We start from the raw sequence: 24,696 nt of genomic DNA on the forward strand, positions 1-24,696 counted from the left end.
GTGAGTCAAGGCATTGTTTGATATGCTGAAATAAGTCAATATTAGGCTGGCAGTCAGTTTTAGAAGATCATCTCCAAGTTGCATGCTTGGCTTCAGAGAAATTAGCTGATGTTGGAGATTGGATTCTGTGTAAGACAGAAATGAAGGAAAGCCATGATAAAAGTTAGAAATAATGCAATGGTGTCTGCCTCTATTTTTTCTGAGAAAACATCCTATATTAGGAAAACTTGCCTTTTTATACTGCTCTCTTTAAAAACAGAGGTTCCAGATGATGAGTATTACGATGAGGATGATCACAATGAAGTTGTCCAGTATCTGTTGGATGTTGTAGATGAGGAAGCCCAGAACCTCTTAAATCGTAATAATGTGACCTCAGAGGCTCAGAGTCTTCTACATCTCAAGAAGGCCACATCAGAAGATCCCTTGCCAGGTAACATGAGCCATTAAAAAGGCATATCATTGACAGCAAAATACTTCTTGAAACAAGGTGCCAAAGAAATTGATTTGGCAGGAAGGAGAGTTGACACTTAATTGGTGTGTGAACTGAAAGTTTCCCAAGTAAAACACAGACAAATGGTTGCTGATACCAGTGAACTTCAGTTGCAATTTCATAAGGCAAGCTCTGGTTTGATAGATATGGATTTTGCTCTAAGTAATCTGGGAAAATTAGTCCCGTACAGGACTTGTCTTTTCAGTGGAGTTCATGCTATTCTGCAGTTAAAGTCATGTTGAAATGCTGAAGCGTTTCAACATTTCATTGATTGCTGATAGCACAACTTGGAAATGCGTTGAGTTCTCTCAAAACAAAAAAAAAATTGCCAACCTGCTCTTTTAGAAAGACTGCTGTTTTCGGAACCTGTTTCTGTACACCTTTCATATCCATTGTTCCAGCTCCTCAGCTCCAGTTGTTATTAACTGAAATTTAGCATGGAGCAGGATTTGTAGTTCCTTTGTGGTCTCACGATATGTATGCATGCTCCAAAAGTTCAAGCAAGATACTTGCTATTCCTGTAGAGATTCCTTGTAGAACTCAAGATATACCTTCCAGAATTATAACTACTTCAGCTCTTTCACTGCTCTCCAAGTTCACTGGGTTATTGTTATTGGTAATTACATTAGAAATCAGGGAACACTGAGGTTCTGGCTGTGCCAGGAACTCAGCTGAGGAATATTTATTGGAGCTCCACTACTTTCAGTTTCCTGTAGGTAGAATCTGGCCTTTGCAACTGAAGATGAATTGAATCTGTAAGATACAGCAGCAGAGAACTACTGTAGCAGACAGGTACAAGTCATATTTTATCTGGCACACCTTGACTAGGTCTTGTTAATACAAAGAGCAAGTAGAATCCTGGTTTAGACCTACTACTGGTCTAAATGTAACTGAATGGAAGAAACATTATTGACATGGGAATCTGATCGCTTCTTAGCACTAGGCTGTTCATCCGTTATGCTGCGGCACAGATATTCTGTTAGTTATGCAAACCACTTCACATGGAATGACAGATGTTCCAGTCAGAAAAGAAAGGAGCCTAAAGTCTGATCATTCTATATGTTTGGACCTCTCTTCCAACACACTTAGCAAAGGGACTTAATAGATGTTTCTTGGTTATTCTGGTACCTGTATTCCCTGTGTGGTGCCAGACAGGTGTAACAGGATTTACATCTATGACAAGGTGACTCCTGGGCATCTTTGGGTGTGTTTATGCTGTATCTCCTGATTTTCCTGTTTCAGCAGAGATGAATGGAAAGCTGACAGAAGATAAGTCTGAAGACACAGACTGTGATGGGTCATCTTTGCCTGAAGATTTTTCAGAGGTGGGATGGCAAGAAGCTGGCAGGCATTTGTCTGCTGATTTTGCTTTCTCAGATGCTCTTTTGATTTATTGTTTTCCTTATTGGCATAGAACTTGTGGAAATAACTTCGTATGTCTTTTAATTTAGAACATCTTTGTCTGTAGTAGCTGTAAATGGTGTACAAACATTTTTTTAATTGTATAAGATTACCGTAAATTAATTATATAAGAGAGCAAAGCATAGTGTTATTTTATACTGTTTCTCATATATTTTTTTTAATAAAGGGCTAGAATAAACTACCTTGTTAATGTTACTTTGGGCATTTAATCTAAAAGATCTGCTTGATTCCTGCTTAGGGAAGAGAAGTAGTCACAATGAATGCTGTGTAGACTTAGGTGTCCAAAATCTAAACTGGAGATTTCTTTTCCTCCTACTTTTTGCTAGGGATCTGTTCATTAATTTGAACATCTATATGGGGCTTATCCTGCATTGCTGTTTTGCATCTGTCACTAGATGCCTGGGTTTCATCTCAATATTTGAGATCAGCAGAACACTGTCTGTCCAGCACATCCTGGCTGTTGCAGCTCTCTGTCCAGCTACTAAAACTGAAGAGTCAGATCAAGTACCTGGCTCTGTATTGGTGTGCTCTAGGAGGCCAACAAGTAAAATTTTCTGAGTATGGCAGTGGAAACTTGCAAGCTGGCTTAATAAGTATAAATGGTTTTGTACAGTTTTTTTTCAAGGGGAGGGTCAAAATGCTGCCTTCTCTGCTGAGTCTTCATCATCTGTTGAGGAAGGCGTATTTCTATGTACGCCTTCCTCTAAATACATTTAGAGGTAAAGCCCTGTTCTGCTGTATATAGGAGTGGTGGCTTGTGAGAAGGCAGAAGTTTTCACTATCAAACTTACCTCATAAAGGGTTTTTATTATTAGAAACAAAGTAAACTGGAGAAAAAATAGATGGCTCTACTGCTGCTGTGAGCAGGAATGATTTTAAGGCAGCTTTTTGGCCTTGTTACAGTAAAGCCTCTTTTCAAGCATTTAGTGTTCTTGTCCTCTCTTATTTAGTGTTAATGAGATGTCTCAAAGGGGAAAGTCTTTCATTATGTGCTGCTTTGAGCTTAGTACCCTTCAGAAATAGTCCATGTAATTATTGTTTAAAATTTACAGTGGGTGAGTGTTATAACTCTGTCCTTTAATGCATTTTGAAATATTTCTGCCACTAGCTAACACATGTAAATGGATGTGAAGACTACTGTGAAGTAAAAGCTATGCCAGAAAGGTAAGATTTCTTTACTAGTGTTGCTTGAAAGCAAACCTGTGAAGTCTGAAACTCTGAAGAGAGATACGTTATAAAAAAAAAACCAACTCAAACTAAAACAAACCCAATGAAGTATCTGTGCGAAGCCTTGTTGCATTGCTCTCTGCCTCGTCTTGTTATTTCAAAGATTATAATTTGTGGGAATACTAGTCAGCCTTATGTGGTTTACTATGTGGTTTTATTTATTCCTTTGATATGTGGTTATAACAAGTAACTGGGCTGTGTTCAAATGGCACCAAATAACTTAATTTGCGTTGTACTAACAATTTGGTACTTGCATGTGAAGAAAATGTTCAAACAATGCTGCCTTCAGTTTGAAGCTTTACAAGCTTCATTAATATTACTTCTTCTGGTTTTAGAGCACAGAAACTAAACTGCATAGTTCCACTGGTCCTTCTGTTCCCATCTGAGTATTTAGGACTTACTTTTTTACATGGAAAGCTTAAGTCAAAGTGTATATACTTCTTTTTATAGTTTGATGTTGTTTCTAGGAAGTTTTGGGTTGAGGCTTGGCACAAGCAGCATCATTATGACCTAAAATACTTAATACGTTGTCGTGGTTTAAGCCCAGGCCGTAAATTAGAACTACGCAGTCTACTTCCCCCCCCACCTTTCTTCCCCCCACTCCTGGAGGGACGGGGAGGAGAATTGAAAGAATGCAGCTCCCACGGGCTGAGATAAGAACAGTTTAATAACTAAGGTATAACACAAATCACTACTGCTACCACTAATAATAGTAACGATAAAGGAAATAACAAGGGAAGAGAATACAACCGCTCACCAACCGGTACCTCACCCCCACCCCGCAGTGATCGAGCCCTTCTGGGAACTCTCAGTTCTACATCCTGGGCATGTATGTACACCTGTGGTATGGAATACCTCTTTGGCTAGTTTGGGTCAGGTGTCCTGTCCCTGCTTCCTCCCAGCTTCTCCTCCCCCCTGGCAGAGCATGAGACTCACAAAGTCCTTGGTCAGTTTAAACATCGCTGTTATCAGCTCTGTTCCCAGGCTGAAAGTCAAAAACACAGTGCTGCAGCAGCTACTAAGAAGGAGAAAAAATGACTGCTTCTGCTGAACCCAGGACATACGTTTACCACCATCCTCAAAAAAGCTAGTAAATTTGCAATTGAAAATAGATATTCTACTGTATAGGTAGTGGAATATTTGAATGGTCCAAACCTGGTTTTGGGTGTTCTTTCACAGAATCACAGAATGGTTTGGATTGGAAAGGACCTTAAGATCATCTAGTACCAGCCCCATGCCACGGGCAGAGACACCTCACACTAGACCAGGTTGCCCAAGGCTCTGTCTAGCCTAGACTTGAATACTGCCAGGGATGGAGCATTTACCATTTCTCTGTTTAGCCTTTGAAAAGTAATTGCAGTGATAGCTATGACCAGATTCCTGTCTTCCTGTCTCTTTTCCCACTGTACCTCTTTTAAATCTCTTTAGGACTTTTTTTGTGATTACTGTTATGGATACAGTCCAGAAAATATTTGTAGCTATAAATTACTTTCTGGTGATTTTTTTTATTAGGTTGCAAATGTGTTGGTATTTTTCTAGGTGTTCTTTTTTTACTTCCATACCTTGTCTTCTTATAGGTCGACTCCACAACCTCTTTTGAGTCAAGCAGATGAAGATGAAATCACGTGGGGAAGTGATGAACTGCCAATTGAATCAGTCAGCCAGGAACGTATAAATAAAGGCAAGAACTTTAACGGATCATCAGTGGAAATCTGAGGATCATGTTAAATAGAGAAAATGCCAGAATTGAATTCTAAAATGTCCTGTTTTGAAGGTGTAAAAACACATGTGATGGGAAATCTTAACAGCTCAGCAGCCCACTGGAAAGGATCTTTACAGCTTTGCATAATAAATGTGCAAGAGTTGATATGAACAAGTATTGGCAACATTGCACCTATACTTGTAGTAGAGTTGAAACCAGCTGAGATGCTTTCTTCCATAGCATCTATCTGAGAAAAGCTGTAACTATAGATATTTGACTGTGATCAGATTGATATATCACGTGCTTTGCATACTCCATGCTCAAATTAGGCAATATATTTTCTTTGTCATGACTCTCATTCTTCCGCTGCTGCTCAATGTGGCAGAGTGGAACACTACTCAATTTGACGTGTTTGGCAGAATCTAGTCTTTACTTCTTGGGATGGCATTAGTAAAGTCAGTTCCTGAAATTCTTCTACAGCTGCCTTTCATCTGCATTCATTAAAAGAAAAAAAGGATAATCTGTGTAAACCTTTAGACTAAGTCTAAATTAAGGATATTTTTAATTATGATACTAGAGAGACTCTTGGCTTATTAATTTTGTTGTACTTCAGAGAAACAGTGAAGGCCTCATAGAAAGCAAGCTTTATTGGAAAAAAAGATTTAACCCATCTAACAATTACGTCTTGAAAGACATGTTAAATGTAAGTGCTAAAAACAAAGTCACAGGCTGTTATATTTAAGTGAAGAGTTCTGAATTAATCTCTGTGTGCATTTATCAATTTTGTAGTTAATTGAGTGAAGAACTTGCATTTAAAATATGTTTGAACTTTGTTTCAGTGTTTTTTTGGAAGTTCAGGAAAATAGTCCCTCTGGTTCCTGGATTTATCAAAGCTGATTTTGCGTTGTGCTGATTTTGTTAGTTAATGTGGCTTTGCTTGTCAAATTGAGAGGACATCCATGTATTCTCTCTGGTGTATTGAGGCAATCTAGAGAAAACTGGTAGTACAGTGGTGAACAGCAACAACGAAATCCAACATTGCACTGCAGTTTCCCTAGTTTTGGCTGGTTTTTATTTATATCAATCAGTCCTGTTGTTCTGCTAGATTTCCCTTTAGTGACAAATGACGAGATCTCTGCACTCCCTACTGTGAACGTGCTCCCTGGTGGCAGGTACTCAGGAGCTAAATTGAAGTCAGTGATCAGAGTGTTGCGTGGATTGCTGGAACAGGGAGTACCTTCTAAAGAGATTGAAGTGAGTAACTACTTGTCCTTTAAAGTCCTGTTTTCTAGTATGAAACAGTTAGAAATAGAATGGTTGGCTCATCACTGCCTTAAATACCACAGCTCTTTAACTGGCAGCTCTAAAGGGATTAAAAGACTTCTCTTACCAAAAACTTCCCTCCTTTCCCCCCTAGTAACTGCTGAGAGATAAGATTAGGTTGAACTAGGAATTCAATTCAAAAGTGTGTTTACGTCATTCTTTCTTCTGGTAAATTACCAAGAGAAAATGATGTTAACAGGCAGAGACAAGGTAAATGCTGTGAAATCTACCTGCAGAATGTGAAATTAGTCTTAAATCAACCAACCATGTTACACAGTCTTTTTTGAGAGAATGAGAAATTATTTACTGGATAATAGTCTTGTTTGTTTCATTTTCTTAACTATGTGAAATTAGATTCCTTCCTGTGACTGAATTATTACTCATCTCTACATTAGGATTACTTATTTCTTAATGATTCTGTCTGTTAAGTACTTGGTTACAGAACTACTCTTTACACTTGTTACCATTCAGCACTTTCTAATGTGTGTGTAATTGCTTCTTTACAGAACCTTCAGGAGTTGAAACCTTTGGATCAGTGTTTGATTGGACAAGCCAAGGAGAACAGGAAGAAGAACAGATATAAAAACATACTTCCTTGTAAGTTCTAACTAATCTGAAGTTCACTGTTGATATTTCGTTACCACCTGTCTGATCAGATGAATTGGGTTAGAAGTAGCACGTCCCAGTTGTGCTACTGCGAGGGGAAAAAAAATTGTCTGACACTTATTTTCCACACATTTAAAGCAAGCAGTTGTAAAACAGTTTAAGATGAGTGAACAGTAAGCTACTGTAGTAGGTTGGGATGGATGTTCACAGATTCTTCAGTTGTTTCAGCAGATTCTGTGTCTTAAACGTTGTATACATATGGAGCCAGATAAGATTTTTTTTCAGTTTTACCCGTGTGAAACTGGAAAACCAGACATGTGTACTATTGTCAGTAAATTTCCTGCAACAAAATTCTGTTTGTTAGGTGGGAGATGTGTGGAGAAACAGGAACTGACAAATGTTCTGAATGAGAAGTATTCAACCTCAGTTTCAGAGGTGCTACAGTTTGAATCGGATATCCTGCCTGTCTGCTGATCTAGATTTCTCCCCTAGCTATTTTTTTCTTTACTCAAAGAGAAGTATCCTAAAGCAAGTATTGTAGTGATTTTTAATCTTTTTTTTTTTTTTTTTAATAAGATCTGGAAGCATCTGTGGAGATAAGTACTATGTGAGTGTGTAAGGCTCAGCATCTCTATTGTTTGAAGGTCTTAATTATGTGCATGCATAACATGAAAGTATTTTTGTTACGTGGAAATTGCAGATGATACCACTAGAGTGCCCCTTGGGATTGAAGGTGGATACATCAACGCCAGCTTCATTCGCATGCCAGTGGGGAATGAAGAGTTTGTTTACATTGCATGTCAAGGACCTCTCCCCACGACTGTAGCAGATTTCTGGCAAATGGTTTGGGAGCAAAACTGTACTGTGATTGCCATGATGACTCAGGAGGTTGAAGGAGAAAAGATAAAATGCCAGCGTTACTGGCCAGATGTACTCAATAAAACCACCATGATAAATGATAGACTACGGCTTGCTCTTGTAAGACTCCAGCAGCTCAAGGGCTTCATCATTAGAGTGCTGGAGCTAGAAGAGATTCAGGTAAGTGAATCTGCATGCTCAGATTTTTTTTGAGTGTTGGCATTTTTATCCTCATACTTCTGGCTTGCCTGCTTTCAGTTGCAGTGTCTAATCAAGAGGTAACTTGGGGCTTCTCCTTTTTGCCCAGTGATCATTATTAGTCAACATTTCCTCATTGCAGCTTGTACTATTCTGTGACCTTTGTAGAAGGCAGCTGGACCAGGAGATTATTTCGTTATCCTAATAAGACTCTAAATGTTGGCTTCTTAGGTGCCTTTGGCCACATAAACATTTATAGGGATATGAAATTCACTGATAATTCAATCTGGCTGGTTCATTCCTTTGTGTGATCATCTCAGTCTGCACAGTGTACCTTACACTATTTAATTATTTGCTAGTTATTTTCAGTTTAGCTCATTGTTTCTCTTGTTTTATGGAACTACAGAACATCTTCATTAGGCAAATACCTCTCTTCTGAGACTGTTTCCTTTGAGAACTTACTTTTGGGGTTTTATTCTTCCCATGTGTTACATTTTGTTGGTTTTTTTAAACCTTAGACAGGTGAAGTACGGCACATTTCCCATCTAAACTTCATTGCCTGGCCTGACCATGACACCCCTTCTCAACCAGATGACCTGCTTACTTTCATCTCCTACATGCGTCATGTCCACAAATCAGGACCTATCGTAACTCACTGCAGTGCAGGCATTGGACGGTCGGGGACCCTTATTTGTATAGATGTTGTTCTAGGGTTAATCAGCAGAGACCTCGATGTGAGTACCCAAGAGAATGGTCTAAGCTATGCTTTTGACTTGCAGGAAATGTGTTCCATTGGATCTGTCCAATTGTTTAAAGAATATGCTAAGCTTTTCAGAGTAGCGTATCTTAATGGAACTTGAATCGGGATGCAGAAGAGCAGTACTTGTGAAATGCTTCTTTGTTGGTAATCCAGGGGGTGGGGTGCTCAGAATTCTGCTGGTTCTTGGCTCAGGGAATCTTCTTGTTGGTCTTGGTTGACAACTCAGCAATCCAACATTGGTTACTGCCACTTGAGATATCAGAGTTTATGTTGCAAGAACATTTCCTGCCATGGCAGACTTCTGGTGTATGGCTTGGGAACAACAGTGTGTTGCCATGATGACTTGGGCAATTGAAGGAAAAGCTAAAATGCCTGCCTTACCTGGCTGGATGTACTCAGTGGAAGTATTGTGTTAAATGGTGCTAGGGCTGAGAGTTGCAGCACTCAGCTGGTCAGAGATCCATGAACTGTTGGAGGGCAGCTAGAAACCAACCAACCAACTGAATCAAAAACTCAATGTACAGACATATCAGCTGGAGACAAGGGTATGTAAATTAACTTTTCCAGCACAACCAGGGATATGCATTTTAGGGTGATCCACAGGACGGTGCTAGCTTCCTTATGTTTATGTTCTTCAGTGTCTTGGTGCATTTGTAGAGAAGATGAGCTTTGTTGTGCTTAGCTTAGTGGGGTTTCTAAGAACACACAAAATGTCTTATAACTTTATAAACCTGGGGAAATAGTGTTTTCTTAGGTTGAACTGAGGGGCTCTATCTTCTGCACACTCAGCTCCCAGTAAGAGTAAGCACAGAGAAAGAAAACAAGAGAAAGAAGGTATCTGATGTAGGAGGGCCACATCCATATTGCCCAGAGACAACACATACTGGTTATCTACCAGACATTTGTAGGCTATAGTAAATTGTTACTTGTTTCACCACTAAATGTTTAATGCACCTAGTTGGATTCCTTGGTTTGATGCTGGGAATATTTCCTTTATATGCATGTAAGTCTTATTTTTAAAAATGTTTTAACTTGTGGTTTGTTTTGGTAGTTTGACATCTCGGACCTGGTACGCACAATGCGTCTGCAGAGACATGGGATGGTTCAGACAGAGGTGAGTCTGACTTCCCCAGCTATATGATAAAGGAAAGACTGGAATTCTAACTCTGATGTGCCAGGAAACTTCGCACACAATGGTTGTCTTTGTGTCTTACAGTGTAACATTTGTGTTGCGAGAATTATATCAGATGTGTACCAATAAGCAGCAGTATGTATTTAACAGTTATAAACACATGCAATTTTTAACATGCTCTGCTGTTTTCCTCTGTGTTTTTTTTTAATTAAAAAATGTCCTGAAATCCCCTCTGGGGAGATTTTCAAACAGAAGTTAAATTAATGTTTTAGGAATAATCTAGATCTAGAGCCAATTAACTTTACCTTAGACATAGACATCACAAGGTCTTGTTAAAATCTGCACTTTTTCTTTGAACATGAAGGAATTGTCAAATCATAGTTTAAAAAACAAGCAACCACAAGAAAAAAAAAAAGAAACCACAAAATTATGGGCCCCATATCACATCCCAAAATATGTATTATTCCCCCTGCTTGTACTGCTGAGATTAAGATAAGTTGCACTGTTAGAGTTCTGTATTAGTTGGTATTGGTGCAAGACCTCTTGAAATTCACTTGATGTTTTCATTCCTACTTATATAAAGTACTTAACTCTGCTTGAGGTAATTTGAGTGTGAAAGAAGGGTGAATGTCCCATATAAAATATACCTTTAGTGGCAGGGGAGTGCTTGCCTTTATTTTAAGTTGAGGTTGCATATTTCTCCACTGTGGGTTTTGTTTTCTGGGTTGTTTGGGGTTTTTTTATTTATCTGTAGAATTATGATTGAAATCGAGTGCTGTGCAGGTGAGAGTGAATTGCTTTGGTGGTGCAAGCATTTTTCACATGTTCTCTGCTTTCCTTTCCCTTACAGGATCAGTACATTTTCTGCTATCAAGTTGTTCTTTATGTCCTGAATCATCTCCAACAGGAAGAACAACAGAGAGACAAATGAAATAACACTGAAACAGAAGTGCTTTTCAAATAAGAAAGCAGGGAGGTCTAGAGGCTCTCACATGTTCTGCCAATAGTTTTTCAGTCCCTTTCTTCAGTTGCTGTCAAATGTCTTTTCTATAAAGCCTCTCCATCATTCCAAGTAAGGTATATAGCTATAAGGAAAAGAGATAGCTCATATGGTACCACTAATGTCTTCAGTCGCATGGGCACATATGTGAGATTTTTGTATAACAGTAAATAATATTTAATAAAGCTGCATTTTTTTTGCAGCTTTCTTAATATGTGGTAAAATAATGAAATAAATATTATTTTAATTAAAAAAAGTAAAGAAGAAGAAAAAAAAGTAATCTTGTAATGCTTCCTGCAGTTTTGCAACTGTTTTGGGATATTTGTTTCTTATGGGATGGGGGAGTGGGAGGGATGAAGCAGTATTTTTGTCCGGGCAAACATTATTACAAAGACATTTTAGTAGTCTCTTTTAAAAGCTTGTTTATGGCAGATTTTTTGCCCTTTTAGTACAGTTACAGCTATTTTATAGAGGGTATCTTGAAATCTGCATTTAAGCTTTGAGATACCTGTTAGCATGAGAGTAGTGAATGTTTACTGTATCACGGTTAATAATGTTTCCTTCATAGAGTGTCATGTATATATTTATACACTTTTACAGAAAAAGCTGAATTATCAGGTGTCTAACCTTATAACTGATTAGGCATCTCCTCTCTGTAAATAAAAAATGCACCTAAAGTATATTGATGAGTGGGTCTGGGTATTTTTGTGTCCTTGTGACTGATTTTTCTTGGCCTTACAGGTCAGCCTTATCCTTCATTGTGACTCATGCCCTTAAGAAATTTGCAACGAAAGGGCTGTGCATGCTTTAAATTTTCAGTGTTCTGTTTTTCAGTGTCTTTCTCTTCTTTAGTGTCCATTTGAAAAAGCCTTCAGAACTGCAGGTTCCTTTCTGAACAGTTTCTATGCTATGGTGAAAGGAAGAGGATATTTTCCTTCCCTCCTTGTTTCTCAGCATACCTGGGCATTGACACCTGTATCACATTTTTTGGGGTGTGTTTGCACCCGGATGCTATGGCAGTGATCTGACAGCAGTGTCATCTACAACCAATTTCAAGGTGGGAGGTAGGATATCAGGTTTGAAGTAAGTCAGTGTTTTTGTGATATTGTAAACACTCAAAGCTGTTTTCAAAGGAAATCCTCATTTTATGCTTTATGGGAACCTTTGATAATGAGTAACTGCTCTCACCCAGTGCAGGGGACCACTAACGGTTTTCAGCTGTATTCCTGTCGCAGCAGTCCTTACCAGAACTGCAGCTTGTGACTTGTGCTGTCAAGGAGGGTGTAAGAGTACTAATTTGACAGCATTCTGCATTGCAGTGGTGGAAATAAGTTCAGAGGCCTGTGAATATCCAAGATTTTCACTGTTCAAAACAGTAGCCCAAAGTGTTGTGGTTTCCCAAAGCTGAAATTGTCACCATCTTACTTGTTTAATGGTATTCTAGCCAACAATACATGACTTAAAAAAGGAAAATAGCCCTTTTCATTTGCCATAGTAATACTGTGGGGTTTAGTCCTTCCAGCATGCCAGCACAGTTAAAAAATTGTGCATTGTTTCAGAGCAGTATAGTTTGAGGAAAGAAAACTGATTCTGTGTAGACAGAAGCAAAGGCAAATTGACTAGCCATGTTGACAGGACACCTGTATGAAGGAGCTTTAAAACAAAGTCAGAAGATATTCAACAGAAGTTGCCAACAGGCAAAGTGAGTAAACACAGCTAGTTGTTACGCTGCTGCTACTATTGTAATATTAATAGTGAGTTCAGAGGATTTGGGTATGCCTGGTATTTAGAAACAAAAAAATGGTTATGGTAACTAGACAGCATGGTTAAAGCAGTTGAATTCTTCAGTTAGATATTTTCAGATACATGCCAAACAATGCAGAAACAGAAACTGATTTTTTTGTATAGTTTGCTACATGAAGCCCACTTTGGTACAGTGCAAACAATTTGTATCAGAATATAGCTTATAGGAAACAGATCATCATGCCAAGATTCCAGGATTTGCTGGTTGTCCTCTCATATATGACAACCTCTGGCATGGTATTTTATACTCAATTGGCTTTTAATGATGGGCACACAGAAAAGCAGAGGATAATTAACTTGACCTAATCTCCCCATTCTCTGAAAAAGGAACCTCCTCCCCTTTCCTCACCTCTCAGTCTTTTCAAGTTTCTCCCATAATTACCCTTGGAAGGTGAGCATGTCATTAGTGTATAGATAGACCTATCTATTTGCCCGATAATGTATTGTATTGTATTGGTTATACATTGTAATGTATGAGGTATTGTATTGGACCCCAGTCCCAGAAGTCCAGTTGGAAAACCCAGCTATCCCTACTCACTTACTAACTATTCTAACTCTTCTTAAGAAACTTGTGGAGGAAAAGCATCCCTGTATGAACAAGGATAATTGTAGCCCTTCTTCGTCCACCTTCAATCTGTTTGCTCCAGCTCCTTCCATCTGAAATCATCCTCCCAGTACCATCAGTATATACCTGAAAGCAAAGTCATGCAGGAATAATATGGAATTCCTACACTGAAGTTTTCTTGGCCAAATTTCTGACCTTATGTTAATAATAATGATACCCTGATTTTATGTTAAAACAGATGGGCCTCAATGGGAAGCATTCAGGTTCCTAATAAGTCATGCCATGTATGGTGAAAGGTGGCATTGGCCTCTTCTGAGAAGTGGTCTGAATTTCTTTGGGTTTTTGTCTCAACCTTGAGTAATGGGATATCTAATGAAGATGGAGTCCTCCCTAGTCTAATAGTTGTTGAGGATACTGGGAGGGTAGTTTTTTTCTGCTGAGCAGGTGAAACTTGCCATCTGTGGCACATGACGTGGTCAGTTTGGTTGAAACAGACCCCACAGCTCAAAACTGATTACAAGAAAATGGACATGCTTATGCAGTGTGATTGTTTAAGCTCAGTTTCTATGGATTCCAGCTTGGAAATATCCACCAATACTTATCTTTTTCTCCATAAAAGTAGACTACCTAAAATTTTTATACTCTCTTTGAAGAAATAAGAAGAAAAATTACTGATACGCTATCTCCTTGAATGGTGTGCTTTCTTAGAATGCTGACTATACAATCTGGGGAGTGGAGGGGAAGGCAGAAGAACACGCTCTGCAGCTGGCATTCAGGCCTGAATCTGAGCATCACCTGTGTTTTATTTCTGCTGCTTGGTGTCAGCCAGCCACGTGAGCTCTGTAAGGAGCTTTGTTTCATAATGAGATGTTAGGGAAGGGGTTCTCAGGTTTGATTTAATAAAGTGCTGGAAAGCTGGCTAAGAGAAAGTGATCTGGAGGATAAATCATTGGGCTGAGAACAGATTTAACTGCCAGTTTCCTCAAGTGGGTCCCAGGAAATGGGTTTTGTCTTCTTTGCACTGTGTTAACCTCCATAATATTTTCTTTTCTCTGGTAGGGCTCTGTTACTTCAGTATAATAGCCAGGTTCCCAAACAAAGTGGAATCACTAAACAAACGAAGCTGATCACAGAATCAGCTACGCGCTCACTAACGAGGAACTCTGTATGGACTAATTTTGTTTCCCAGCTCCCTTTAATGCCATACTGGGTATTTCCACAGTGTTCTCAACAACAGATCCACTGGGATAATGTATAAAAGACTACATGGCTTGTCCTACAGCTGTCTCTATAGATGCACTCATGGTTCCCTTGTGTCACATGCTGCCGAAGTGAGTAGCTCCAGAGAGGCGCCTTCAACCCCGGGACGAGGGGAAACCCCGTGTCCAGCAGCCTCAGGTCTGACCGGCGAGAGCCACCAGGGAAGCCTCGAACCCCGCGAGGCCTTGCCCAGGAGCCGGCAGCTCCGCTGAGGCGCGCAGGGACTCACAGGGGGCGGTGCCAGGAGGGACGGCCCCGCCCTGAGCGAGGAAAACCCGCCCCGGGGAGCGAGCGCTCGCCTCAAGGGTAAGGCGGTGTCTGGGGGCTCTGCTTTGGCTGCCGGGGACGTGGCAGCGTCGGCCCCAGGCAGAGCCGGTGAGAGGGCAGGCTGCAGGGCGGAGTCCGGGGTGTAGAGTGCCTGCACTCGTCTCGTGATGCGAGGGTGCGCTCTGGTGGAGGCCCTCCAGCAGCGGGGGCTGAGCTGCGGGATGCTGTCAGTAGCTAAAAGATGTCAGGGAAGCTGAGAGGGAACTGGACTGCTTGCAGCAGGCCCGAACTGCGAAGAGGCCACAAGCGTCCATCACAGCACATACGGAAAAGGAGGGCAGTAAAGGAGGGCAGTAATCCAGGAAGTTGGGAGCTAGCAGCAAAAAAAAAAAAAAAACAACCAGATAGGAACAGCCTCACGCTCACAGGCCCTTGTTCTCATGGGGGACTTCAACCACCCTGACATCTGTTGGAGGGAAGGTACGGCCCAGCACAAGCAATCCAGGAGGTTCCTCGATTGTGTGGAAGACAACTTCCTACTGCAAGTAATAGAGGAGCCGACAAGGAGAGGTGCCGTGCTTGACCTCGTGCTCACCAACAGGGAAGGGCTGGTTGGAAATGCGATGCTCCAGGACAGCCTTGGTTGTAGTGACCACGAGATGGTCGAATTCGAGATCCTCGGGACAGTGAGAAGAGTCTGCAGCAAGCTCACTGCCCTGGACTTCAAGAGAGCAGACTTTGGCCTCTTCAGGAGCCTGCTTAGTAAGGTTCCATGGGATACAGCCCTAGAGGGCAGGGGGGCCCAAGACTCTTGGTTGTTATTCAAGGATCACCTGCTACAAGCTCAGGAGTGTTGCATCCCAACTAGAAGGAAGTGCAGCAGGAGGGCCAGGAGACCTCCTTGGATGGATAAGGAGCTGCTGAGGAAAATTCAAAGGAAAAAAGAGGCTTATAGAAGGTGGAAGCAGGGACAGGCGGCCTGGGAAGAATACAGGGATGCTGTCCGGGAAGCTAGGGACCGGGTTAGGAAAGCTAAGGCCCAGTTAGAATTGAACTCGGCTAGGGATGTTAAGGATAACAGGAAGGGATTCTCTAGGTATGCAGTGAATAAAAGACAGACTAGGGACAACATAGGCCCCCTCTGGAAGATATCGAGAGAACTGGCTACCCTGGATTTGGAGAAGGCTGAGGTTCTTAATGACTTCTTTGCCTTGGTCTTCACTGGCAAAGGCTCTGACTGCACCACCCAAGTCTTGGAAGGCAGGCGCAGGGACTGTGAGAATGAAGACCCTAGGCCCACTGTAGGAGAGGATCTGGTTCGAGACCATCTTAAAAACCTAAATGTACACAAGTCCATGGGACCTGACGACATCCATCCGCGGGTCCTGAAGGAGCTGGCGAATGAAGTTGCTAAGCCACTGTCCATCATATTTAAAAAATCATGGCAGTCAGGTGAAGTTCCCGACGACTGGAAAAAGGGAAATATAACCCCCACTTTCAAGAAGGGGAAAATGGATGACCCAGGGAATTACAGACCAGGCAGTCTCACCTCTGTGCCTGGCAAAATCTTGGAGCAGATTCTCCTGGAAGGCTTGCTAAGGCACATGAAAAACAAGGAGGTGGTTGGTGACAGCCAGCATGGCTTCTCTAAGGGGAAATCCTGCCTGACCCGTTTGGTGGCCTTCTATGATGGGGCTACGGAACTGATGGACAGGGGCAGAGCAGTTGACGTCATCTACCTGGACTTGTGCAAAGCGTTCGACACCGTCCCACATGACATCCTTGTCTCTAAATTGGAGAGACATCAATCTGATGGGTAGACCACTCGGTGGATAAAGAACTGGCTGGATGGCCGCACGCAAAGAGTTGTGCTCAATGGCTCCATGTCCGGCTGGAGACCGGTAACGAGTGGTGTCCCTCAGGGATGGGTGTTGGGACCGGTCTTGTTCAACATCTTTGTCGGTGACATGGGCAGTGGGATTGAGTGCACCCTCAGCAAGTTTGCCGATGACACCAAGCTGTGTGGTTCGGTTGATACGCAGGAGGGAAGGGATGCCATCCAGAGGGACCTCAACATGCTTGTGAGGTGGGCTGATGTCAACCTTATGAAGTTTAACCATGCCAAGTGCAAGGTCCTACACCTGGGTCAGAGCAATCCCAGGCACAGCTACAGGTTGGGCGGAGAAGAGATTCAGAGGTTGTTTTAACTTCTTTTCTCAGAAGTGTTTGATTCCTAACATCTGTAAAGCAGTTTCTTTCAGAACAGGCTGCATCCAACTTAGTCTTCTGTTGTTGTTAAAGTTGTTGGGGTTTTTTAATTCTTTCAGGTGTTTTATTCAGTTTCTTCCCTTTGCCTTGCTGCTGCTCTAGCCTCACCGTAGCTATGCTGTGTGGTGAAATCTAATTGCTTTTCATGATTTGCCCAGCAAGGATGTGCTGCTGGCAGTCAGCTTTGGCTCTGGAAAGTGCTAAGTTTTAAGAAAGTGCTAAAAAGCAAGGCTATGTAAAAGTGCTTTGCTGGTTCAAGGTCAGCAGAGAGTTTTGCTGCCTCAGCCTTCTTCAGACTTGCCATTGCTTACAGCACACAGCTTCATTCACCTTGTTAAGCTGGTTTTTGTGTATGCTTCCACGTATGGGTTTCTGAATTTTGCTTGCCTTCCAACTGTATTTGGAGGCAGAAGTTTGGGGATCAGGTGAAACTATTTCTCCAGATACATGGAGCCCTTAAAGTTCTATGGTTTATGGTTTCTAACCTGTGCTTTACAGTAGCACAGGCTGCATGGCTCGTTCCTCGCCTACTAATGGAGAAAGACACAAGATGATCAAGCCCCTGACAAGTTTGTGTGGGGTTTGGGGTTGTCGGAACCTAAGCAGCTCTTTAAGGATTAACCTCTCTGCAGGCATGTGGCTGTTGGTTTTCTGTTGAGGTAGCAAGGAGATACATGGAAGAAGAGTGCTGACAGCTGGGAAGGTTCTCCTGGTGCTGAGAAGTTAGGAATTGTCCTGCTGGTCTGGGACAGCAGAGCCTTTATGAACCATGGCCTTTTGACCTGGTGCAGAAGTCCGGTTTGCAAATGAAAGGCTGCCTGCAGCTACTTCAGGCCAGGAATCACAATATCCATTTGACCATTTTCACCTCCAAATGTGCACAACTCATCAGTGGCAATAAATGACAGCAGTATGGTGGATTTCTTGTCAACAGAGCTGGGAGAACACATCTTAATTAAAGGACAGCAGTGACTCCTGAAGGCTGAAAGTAAACAGGTGTGCCTGTTTAAAAAAACCTGATGCAGTACACTGCAATGAAATGTTGTGAAAAGCTTGGTAAGGGCATGAATTTGACATATTTCTGGGTATAAACAAATTCATGTTCTACTTTAGAACAAATAGATTTTAGGAAAGCTTACTAGCCATGTATTTAATGATTTTAATATAGTTTGGTATCTATTCATTGGTACTCTGCTTGATTGTTTCACAATACTTAAGCTTCTGGGATTTGCTCCAGAAACTGAATGGGTTATCATATCTTTATTAGTATAATGTCATACAGCATTTTTTTCTTGATGTAAGGGATGCTGTATTCCCCTTTGAACAGTCCCTGATTCGATTTTGTTGGAATCTTGCAACCAAAGCTAGGTACTGATTGCTACTGTTAAGTTTTTCTTTTTGTTGGTGTTTGTTTTATTTAATGCTTCTTGAAAACAACAATGTGCAAAGATTTATTTCATAGTATTACCCCCATGCATGCCCACCTACCCACCCAGCCCCCTAAGTAGCATTGTAACAGAAAAGACCCAGGAGCAAGGAAATTTCACAGCAGGTGAAAATTACTGACATCCCCAAGCTCTGGGGAAATGCAGAAAACTCTCAGGTGCTTCAGGAGGAGTAAGTTGAACAGAGGAACAAGGGAAGAGATTTGAAAATCCATGGGTGTGTGAGGTGAGTAGGACGGAACCAACACTTGTGGCAGACACTGTTCAAATGGAGAGCAAAGCGATGCCAAACTTCCTTCTGTAAGTACTGGTTTGGGCAATGTATCAGCACCTGCACTTTATATGGAGATGTTGTCACTTTATGCTTGAAACCTCCAAGTCTTTTTTTTTTCCATGTAAAATTGTAAGTATATGGCCAGGTCAGATGGTGCTGTGTACATAAAATACATCTCAATGTTCCCACATCCTGTGCTTTATCACTGATGCCTGAGGTCAGTAGTTGGGCATTTTCAGGAATTCAGAATTGAGAAACAACGGCATCCAGGTTGCCTGCACACATTTGCTTGGTTTTCTGTTGGATTTTAATTTCTATGCAGTGTTTATTTAAAGCAGAGACTTTATCTCTGGAGAACCCCATTTTTATTCAGTGCATAAGTAGATAAGAATGGATCTTCTAAAATTCACATGCTCATAAACAGCTTAAATACATTTGGAATTATGATCACCTGTAGGAAGCTTTTCCTGTTAGGTTTTTCAGAAGTATTACTTTGGTAATCCTCTTCACCTCAGAAGTGCCCTTTTGAGTTTATGATAAGCTGCAGAGTACAAAAAGCTTATGTTATTGGTTTGTTTTGTTTGCATTGTACCTAATGGGGTCAGTTTCCTTCACCTGCAACACATCTTTCAGAGACAAGGACCTGCAAAAGGGGACACTTTTATCCCTGATCAGTGAATGAAAACACAGGTGGGAAAAGCTGCAGTCTGCTAATGTTGAAAAGAGATGCAAGGGAGGGGTCTACAGGTTACAGGATATATTTTGGCAGAAAGCTTTCTTCAGGGAAACACTCATTTATCAGACTTGAAATGTTCTCCAGGAACTTAGCATTTTTCATCAAGTCTTGCAATGAAAATGGCATTAATTTTGTTGTTGGAGCAATGACATCAGTGAGGTAGAGGCTTGAGGAACAAGACACGAAGAGCTTGTTATGACTGTTAACTCCCCTTCTTTTGTAAGCAGGTATTTCACTCCCCGGATAGGTTTGTCCAGAAGACTACCAGTGGTTCATGGTCATGTGTTGGTCACTGCCTGGGTGTCAGTGATGCTAACAATTCTTAAGTGCTTGCCTTTGCAAAAAAGTAATAGCACCCTTTTCATCACAGTGTATCTGTTTAGGGATATGCTAAAAAAAAAAGGCCAGCAGGTATTTTTGTGTCATAGTTCTATTGTGTCATCCGTTTGATTATTTGCAGGTTTGCAATCTCTTCAGAGCCTCAGCAGAGGTCTCTGCTCTGTGCTTTGAAGAAATTGATGGTAGGCAGTGTGAATCATAGAATAGAATCATAGAATTGTTAGGGTTGGAAAGGACCTTAAGATCATCTAGTTCAAATTCCCCTGCCATGGGCAGGGATACCTCACACTAAACCATGTCACCCAAGGCTCTGTATTTAACACTTTAGAGCAAACCAACAAAAGTAAATAGTGGCACATGTTGTTACAGTATTTCCAGCTTCCTACAACACACAGACATAGCCCACTGCGGGTCTTGTTTCCACAGGGTTTGGAGAGTGGACTTGCCGCTAACCTGCAGGTTCGAGGAAGCTCGAGCTGTTGCTGTGCACTAAAAGGGGCACCCCAGCCATTGTGGTTTTCTTGTCATCCTCCTGCCTCGAGTGTCTGGGGGGGGCTGAACTTGATGGACCAAATCTGGAAAAAAGCATCCCGCCGAGGCCCTTCCCAGTGCTTGCAGCTCCTAATATACTTGCCTTGCCTGTGTTTGTTATAGACTCCCCATAGTGGCGTTGAGCCATGACTGGTGAAGTAGTTGGGCTTGGTACAGTTGACACACTTTCACTATTGGTAACTGAGGTAGGTTCTTTTGTTGAGTTGAGAAAACTTGGCTTCATACACCCATAAGGTAGAGGGTTTCAGTGCTGTACCAGTGGATCTGGATAGGCAAAATGTTGCTGTAGTGTTTCAGAATTAAAGGTTCTGATCTATAGGCCACTGGATCTGTTGGGTGAAAAATATTTAATAAGCGGTTACAAATTGTTTGGAGCAGAATATGGTCCTGACTACCAGAGTTTCCTGGACGGATGCCATGCAATGCCAGAAACATTGCAAATGGAGATCCCATACAGAAGAAATTCTCTACCTTAAATTTTAAGACAGGTGTTTCTGATCTGGTGGATACCTTTAACCCACGTAACCTCTCTCTTAATCTCTTTCAACCCGTTTTTAGTTATGTGAAGTTCTTCAGGTAAACGTTGCTCTTCATAGCTCATCCAGCAGTCTTGAAGCTCCTCCTCTTCCTTCTGCACCAAGTGTTCATAAAATCTGACTGAGTTCCAGCCAGTCATGATGTTGTAGGTGATGACACAGCCCAGTGAGTGGGACACAATTGAGACTTTCCCTCCTTTCTCCTCAAACTCTGGATTCCGGGCACAGATGAGTGTGCATAGCCAGTTCAGCTCTTGCTGCAACCCTTTCACTAGTTCATTTCTGTAAAGAGGACTGGTGTAATACATCATATCCATTGCACTGCTGTTCAGCATATCCCTTAAACCTTGTACTTTATCTGGAGTAATGGAGTCCACAGTGTCTTCATCGAGGGTGAGTTTTGATCTCCATTCAACTGGAAGAAATTCAGCAAGCGTTGAGAGATCAGAAAAATACTTTTCTTCTGTTTTTCTTGCAGCATCTCTCATCACAGCTGTATTTTTGATGATCCTTCCTTGGCCCATTTTCTGCTCAATACCATGCACAATAAACACAATGTGACTGACTAATTTGTGGTGGCTTGGCTTATAATGTAGCTTCTTCTACATACCCTCTATGTAGCCTTGTCCCACTACTTAAAGTTTTGGAAAGTTCCAGCTTTTGTGTAACAGTTCTTGCAATTTTAGATGTTGTTGCATCACTGTAAAGATAAATCCACACTGTGCCAGTCCACGTGGTTGCGACTCAACTTCAGACTATGAATAGCTTCCTTCCTGTCAACAGGTTTTGCCTGTTCTTCTATATCAAAGCTCTCCTGCAGTTGCTGGCCTTTGAAGCAGTTGAGATGCTCCTGTTCTATTAAGTTACCTTCCTCCTCTTCCAGAGGTTGCCATGTGCCATCAATAAACCACTGCTCACGCATCACAGGGATCTTTTCTGACTGGTTCCAGTAGACACAGTAGCACTCCACGTTGGCTACGTCCACCTCATAGATCCCATGCCTCACACAAACTGGCTCCACTGCTGCCATCTCGCCCTCCCGCGATTTGGGTCCAAGGGCACAGTAGGCCAGCTCAGTCCGCAGTGAGTCATAACTGATGAAGGACTTCCAGGGCTTCCAGTCCTCCCGGTAGAACCAGCACACCTACTCAGACTCAGCTCCCTCACCATCTCATAGCAGGGCCGGCCGCCGATCGGCCGCCTCCTCTCAGACAGCCGTGCCACCGCCAGATGAAGCAGGGTTAGATGTTTTAACTGTCTCGCAGGGTTTCATAGGCATTAGTGAGACAAGCACTGAAATACAGAAGTTGAATAATGGCATGGAGAAATAAGAAATGTAACTGCATTCAGTATCATATTGAAAAGCCTGGCTTCTTCCATGACTTACATGACTGATGACGCAGGAAACCATTAAAGCATTGACTCGTTGAGAAAACGTGTGTTTAAAACTCAGACCACAGAGCAAATGCAAGACTGCTGCATACATCTAGAGGGGGTGTAGGTACAGTTGGCTCGCTGCATTGCAATGCATTTCTTAAATGCCGTGATACTGGCTAGCGTATGTTATGTCCACACCTAGGATTGGACCCTGCTGCAAGCCATATGACAAGTCACCCCCCTTGAAATTCCCTAAGCAGGGTGTCTGTGTAGCCTGTACAGGCAAAAGCTTTGCTGAGTTGTTATTGTGGTGGTGCCTGCAGGGGTGGCTTCAGTGAGAAGCTGCCAGAAGCTTCCCCCATGTGCAGTGAAGTCAATGCCAGCTGGCTCCAAGACAGGCCCACCAAGGCCAAGCCCACCAGCAACGATGGTAGCGCCTCTGGGCTAATGTATGTAAGAAGGGGAAAAAGAAAACCCTGGCCACTTCAGCAACCTTCAGGTTTGCTGGCAGGACTTGTGACCCTATGGGGGCCCCACACTGAAGCAGAGTGTCCCTGAAGGACTGCACCCCATGGAAGGGACTGATGCTGGAGCCGTGCCTGAAGAACTGCCACCTCTGGGGAGGATTCCCATTGGACTGTGTTGCCCTGGGAGGGACCCCACGCTGGAGCAGGGGAAGAGTGTGAGGAGTCCTCCCCTGAGGGATCTTTCCTTTTGGGTCAAAGATGTGGAATGGGAAGAACCCAAACATTTTCTGATTGTTTTTACATTGTAAAACTATGTACTTAAAATTGTATGTTTTATGTAGCTTTATGTAGAAGCTTTATGGAAGTGGCCTTTTAAAATTGTAATTTATTATTTGCTATAAATGGGGTATAAACTGTTCCCTGGTTACGTGCCGAGTGCTTTGATGCAAGTTGTGCTCTGAACCAGAAAATGAGGAGTGTAACCTTGTTTCAGTGCTGGTTTAAATCTCAGCTGTGCTGAAAGCAGTCGAGGGGATGTTGGGCAGATGTTTGGTTAATTACTGGTTGAAAGGAGTTGCAGGAGCAGTTTGGTTTTATCGTTGTGCCAAGGAACACGCAGAGCAAAGGACAGGCATTGCTGCTTTGGAGTGAGTCTACAAACCGCCACCAGGCCTAGAGCCCAGCAGAACTTGGGTGAGAGGTTTCATTTTTCCCAGGTTTCTTAGCCTGCAATTTCAAGTAGGGGCACTTGCAACTTTAGCAGCAGCCTCAGCTTTGCTTTTCCTTCGCTCCGTCTGCGCAGCCACGTGCGTTCTGTGCTCGCTTTTGAAAACGCTAAAAGCGATGCGAGCCTCTTTTCCTCTACAAAAGCAAGCAGACGTTGCACACCCATACGCACACGCCCCAGCCCCTGGCAGGGATGCGGCAGAGGGCAGGCAGCCGCCGCTCGCAGCGGTATTCGCGGTCTCCCCAGAGCGCCGGCAGCAAGCGGCCCGGCTGAGGAGACTCGGGCGCCGGCGGGGCCGCTCCGCTGATTGGCTGCAGCGGCAGCGCCCTCCCGCTCCTGTCCAATCGCGCCGCTCTGCTGCGCTGCCAGAACAACCTGCCCAATTTAGGAGGTTGGGTCGTACCATGACAGCGCTGCTAAAAAGGGTGCTGGGTGCCCCCCAGTGCGGGTACCTGTGGGGGCAGTGAGCTGCTGCCAGACCCGCTCCCCATAACGCGGCAGAGGACTAAAAGAGCAGCGGGCCGCGGCTGATGTTCGCACGCTGCGAGCCAGATCTTGGTTTTTCATAGCGGGTTGTGTGGTCAGGTCCCCCCCGTCAGTTCCCTCCTGCCAGCTGCAAGTGCCGAGGGCCGCATCATGCTCCTCGTCGCCGGCCGGGCATGCCTGGCGTCGGGGCAGGGCGGGGGTGCCCGGATGTCTGTCAAGATGAGTGTGAGGCAGCCCGGGCTCGGGGCGCCGGGCTGCGGGGAGAGAGGGGTGCGGTGGCGGCTCGGAGCCGCACGCTGACGGGCGCCGGGAGGAGGGCGGCGCGGCACCGCCACATGGACGAGGAGGCGTTGGCAGCAGGGGAGAGCCTGGGTAGCTGGGGAAAGAACTCCTGGAGAGAAGACACTTGGGGCGTTAAACTTGGGCACGGCTGCCCAATGGAGGTACGGCGTTCAAGAGCTTGTGTCGCTGTTGGTGTGGTAATGATGCCTTCACTCCTTGCCAGGCAGAGTTTGCTGTTGGTGCAGTGTGTGTGGAGACGCGTCCTGGCTGGATTCCGTTGATGCGTTTCGCTGGCTGAAGTGCCGCTGCCTCAGCTCAGCATAAAGTTTCTTTTAGCAGGAAACCCAGGGTCTTAATTCTCCCCAACAAGTTAACACCACTTGGAAACTGATTTTCTCCTCCCTTGCGGACTTGTCCCTGTCTGTTTTGGTTGTTTTCTGCTGTAGCCAGCCCAGCCTAAACAGGTTTCTGTGGTTGCCCGCAGCAGTGTTTGAAGAGGTGGGAAATGGTTTATGTTTGCTTGGGTCGGAGAGCTGGCAGCGTCAATGGGAGGTTGCGTCTGCCTGTGTGCAGGTCTGCTGGATAGGTGGGAAA

General features: G+C 43.1%; 2 protein-coding genes across 2 annotated transcripts in view; one reads left to right on the forward strand and one right to left on the reverse strand.

The window, feature by feature from the left end:
• Nucleotides 1-10,853, forward strand: part of PTPN13 (protein tyrosine phosphatase non-receptor type 13) — a 93,760-nt gene extending 82,907 nt beyond the window's left edge. The window contains exons 38-47 of the mRNA XM_080621128.1: nt 260-430; nt 1,733-1,815; nt 3,021-3,076; nt 4,717-4,820; nt 5,947-6,095; nt 6,671-6,761; nt 7,471-7,808; nt 8,345-8,560; nt 9,638-9,700; nt 10,569-10,853. Coding sequence (XP_080477254.1) covers nt 260-430; nt 1,733-1,815; nt 3,021-3,076; nt 4,717-4,820; nt 5,947-6,095; nt 6,671-6,761; nt 7,471-7,808; nt 8,345-8,560; nt 9,638-9,700; nt 10,569-10,649 — 1,352 coding nt within the window. The 3' untranslated portion in view covers nt 10,650-10,853. The remainder of the gene's footprint in view (nt 1-259; nt 431-1,732; nt 1,816-3,020; nt 3,077-4,716; nt 4,821-5,946; nt 6,096-6,670; nt 6,762-7,470; nt 7,809-8,344; nt 8,561-9,637; nt 9,701-10,568) is intronic.
• Nucleotides 10,854-20,123: 9,270 nt separating this feature from the next.
• LOC308232637 (phospholipase DDHD1-like) lies at nt 20,124-23,825 on the reverse strand (the record flags this gene model as incomplete). The annotated part of the gene is given in 7 exon segments (XM_080638841.1): nt 20,124-20,473; nt 20,476-20,758; nt 20,760-21,351; nt 21,353-21,475; nt 21,477-21,907; nt 23,502-23,696; nt 23,787-23,825. Coding segments are annotated over 7 exon segments (2,013 nt in total).
• Between the last annotated feature and the right edge of the window lie 871 nt (nt 23,826-24,696).

This window comes from Psittacula echo (assembly GCF_963264785.1).
Source record: "Psittacula echo genome assembly, chromosome: 1".
Taxonomy (NCBI): Eukaryota; Metazoa; Chordata; class Aves; order Psittaciformes; family Psittacidae; genus Psittacula; species Psittacula echo.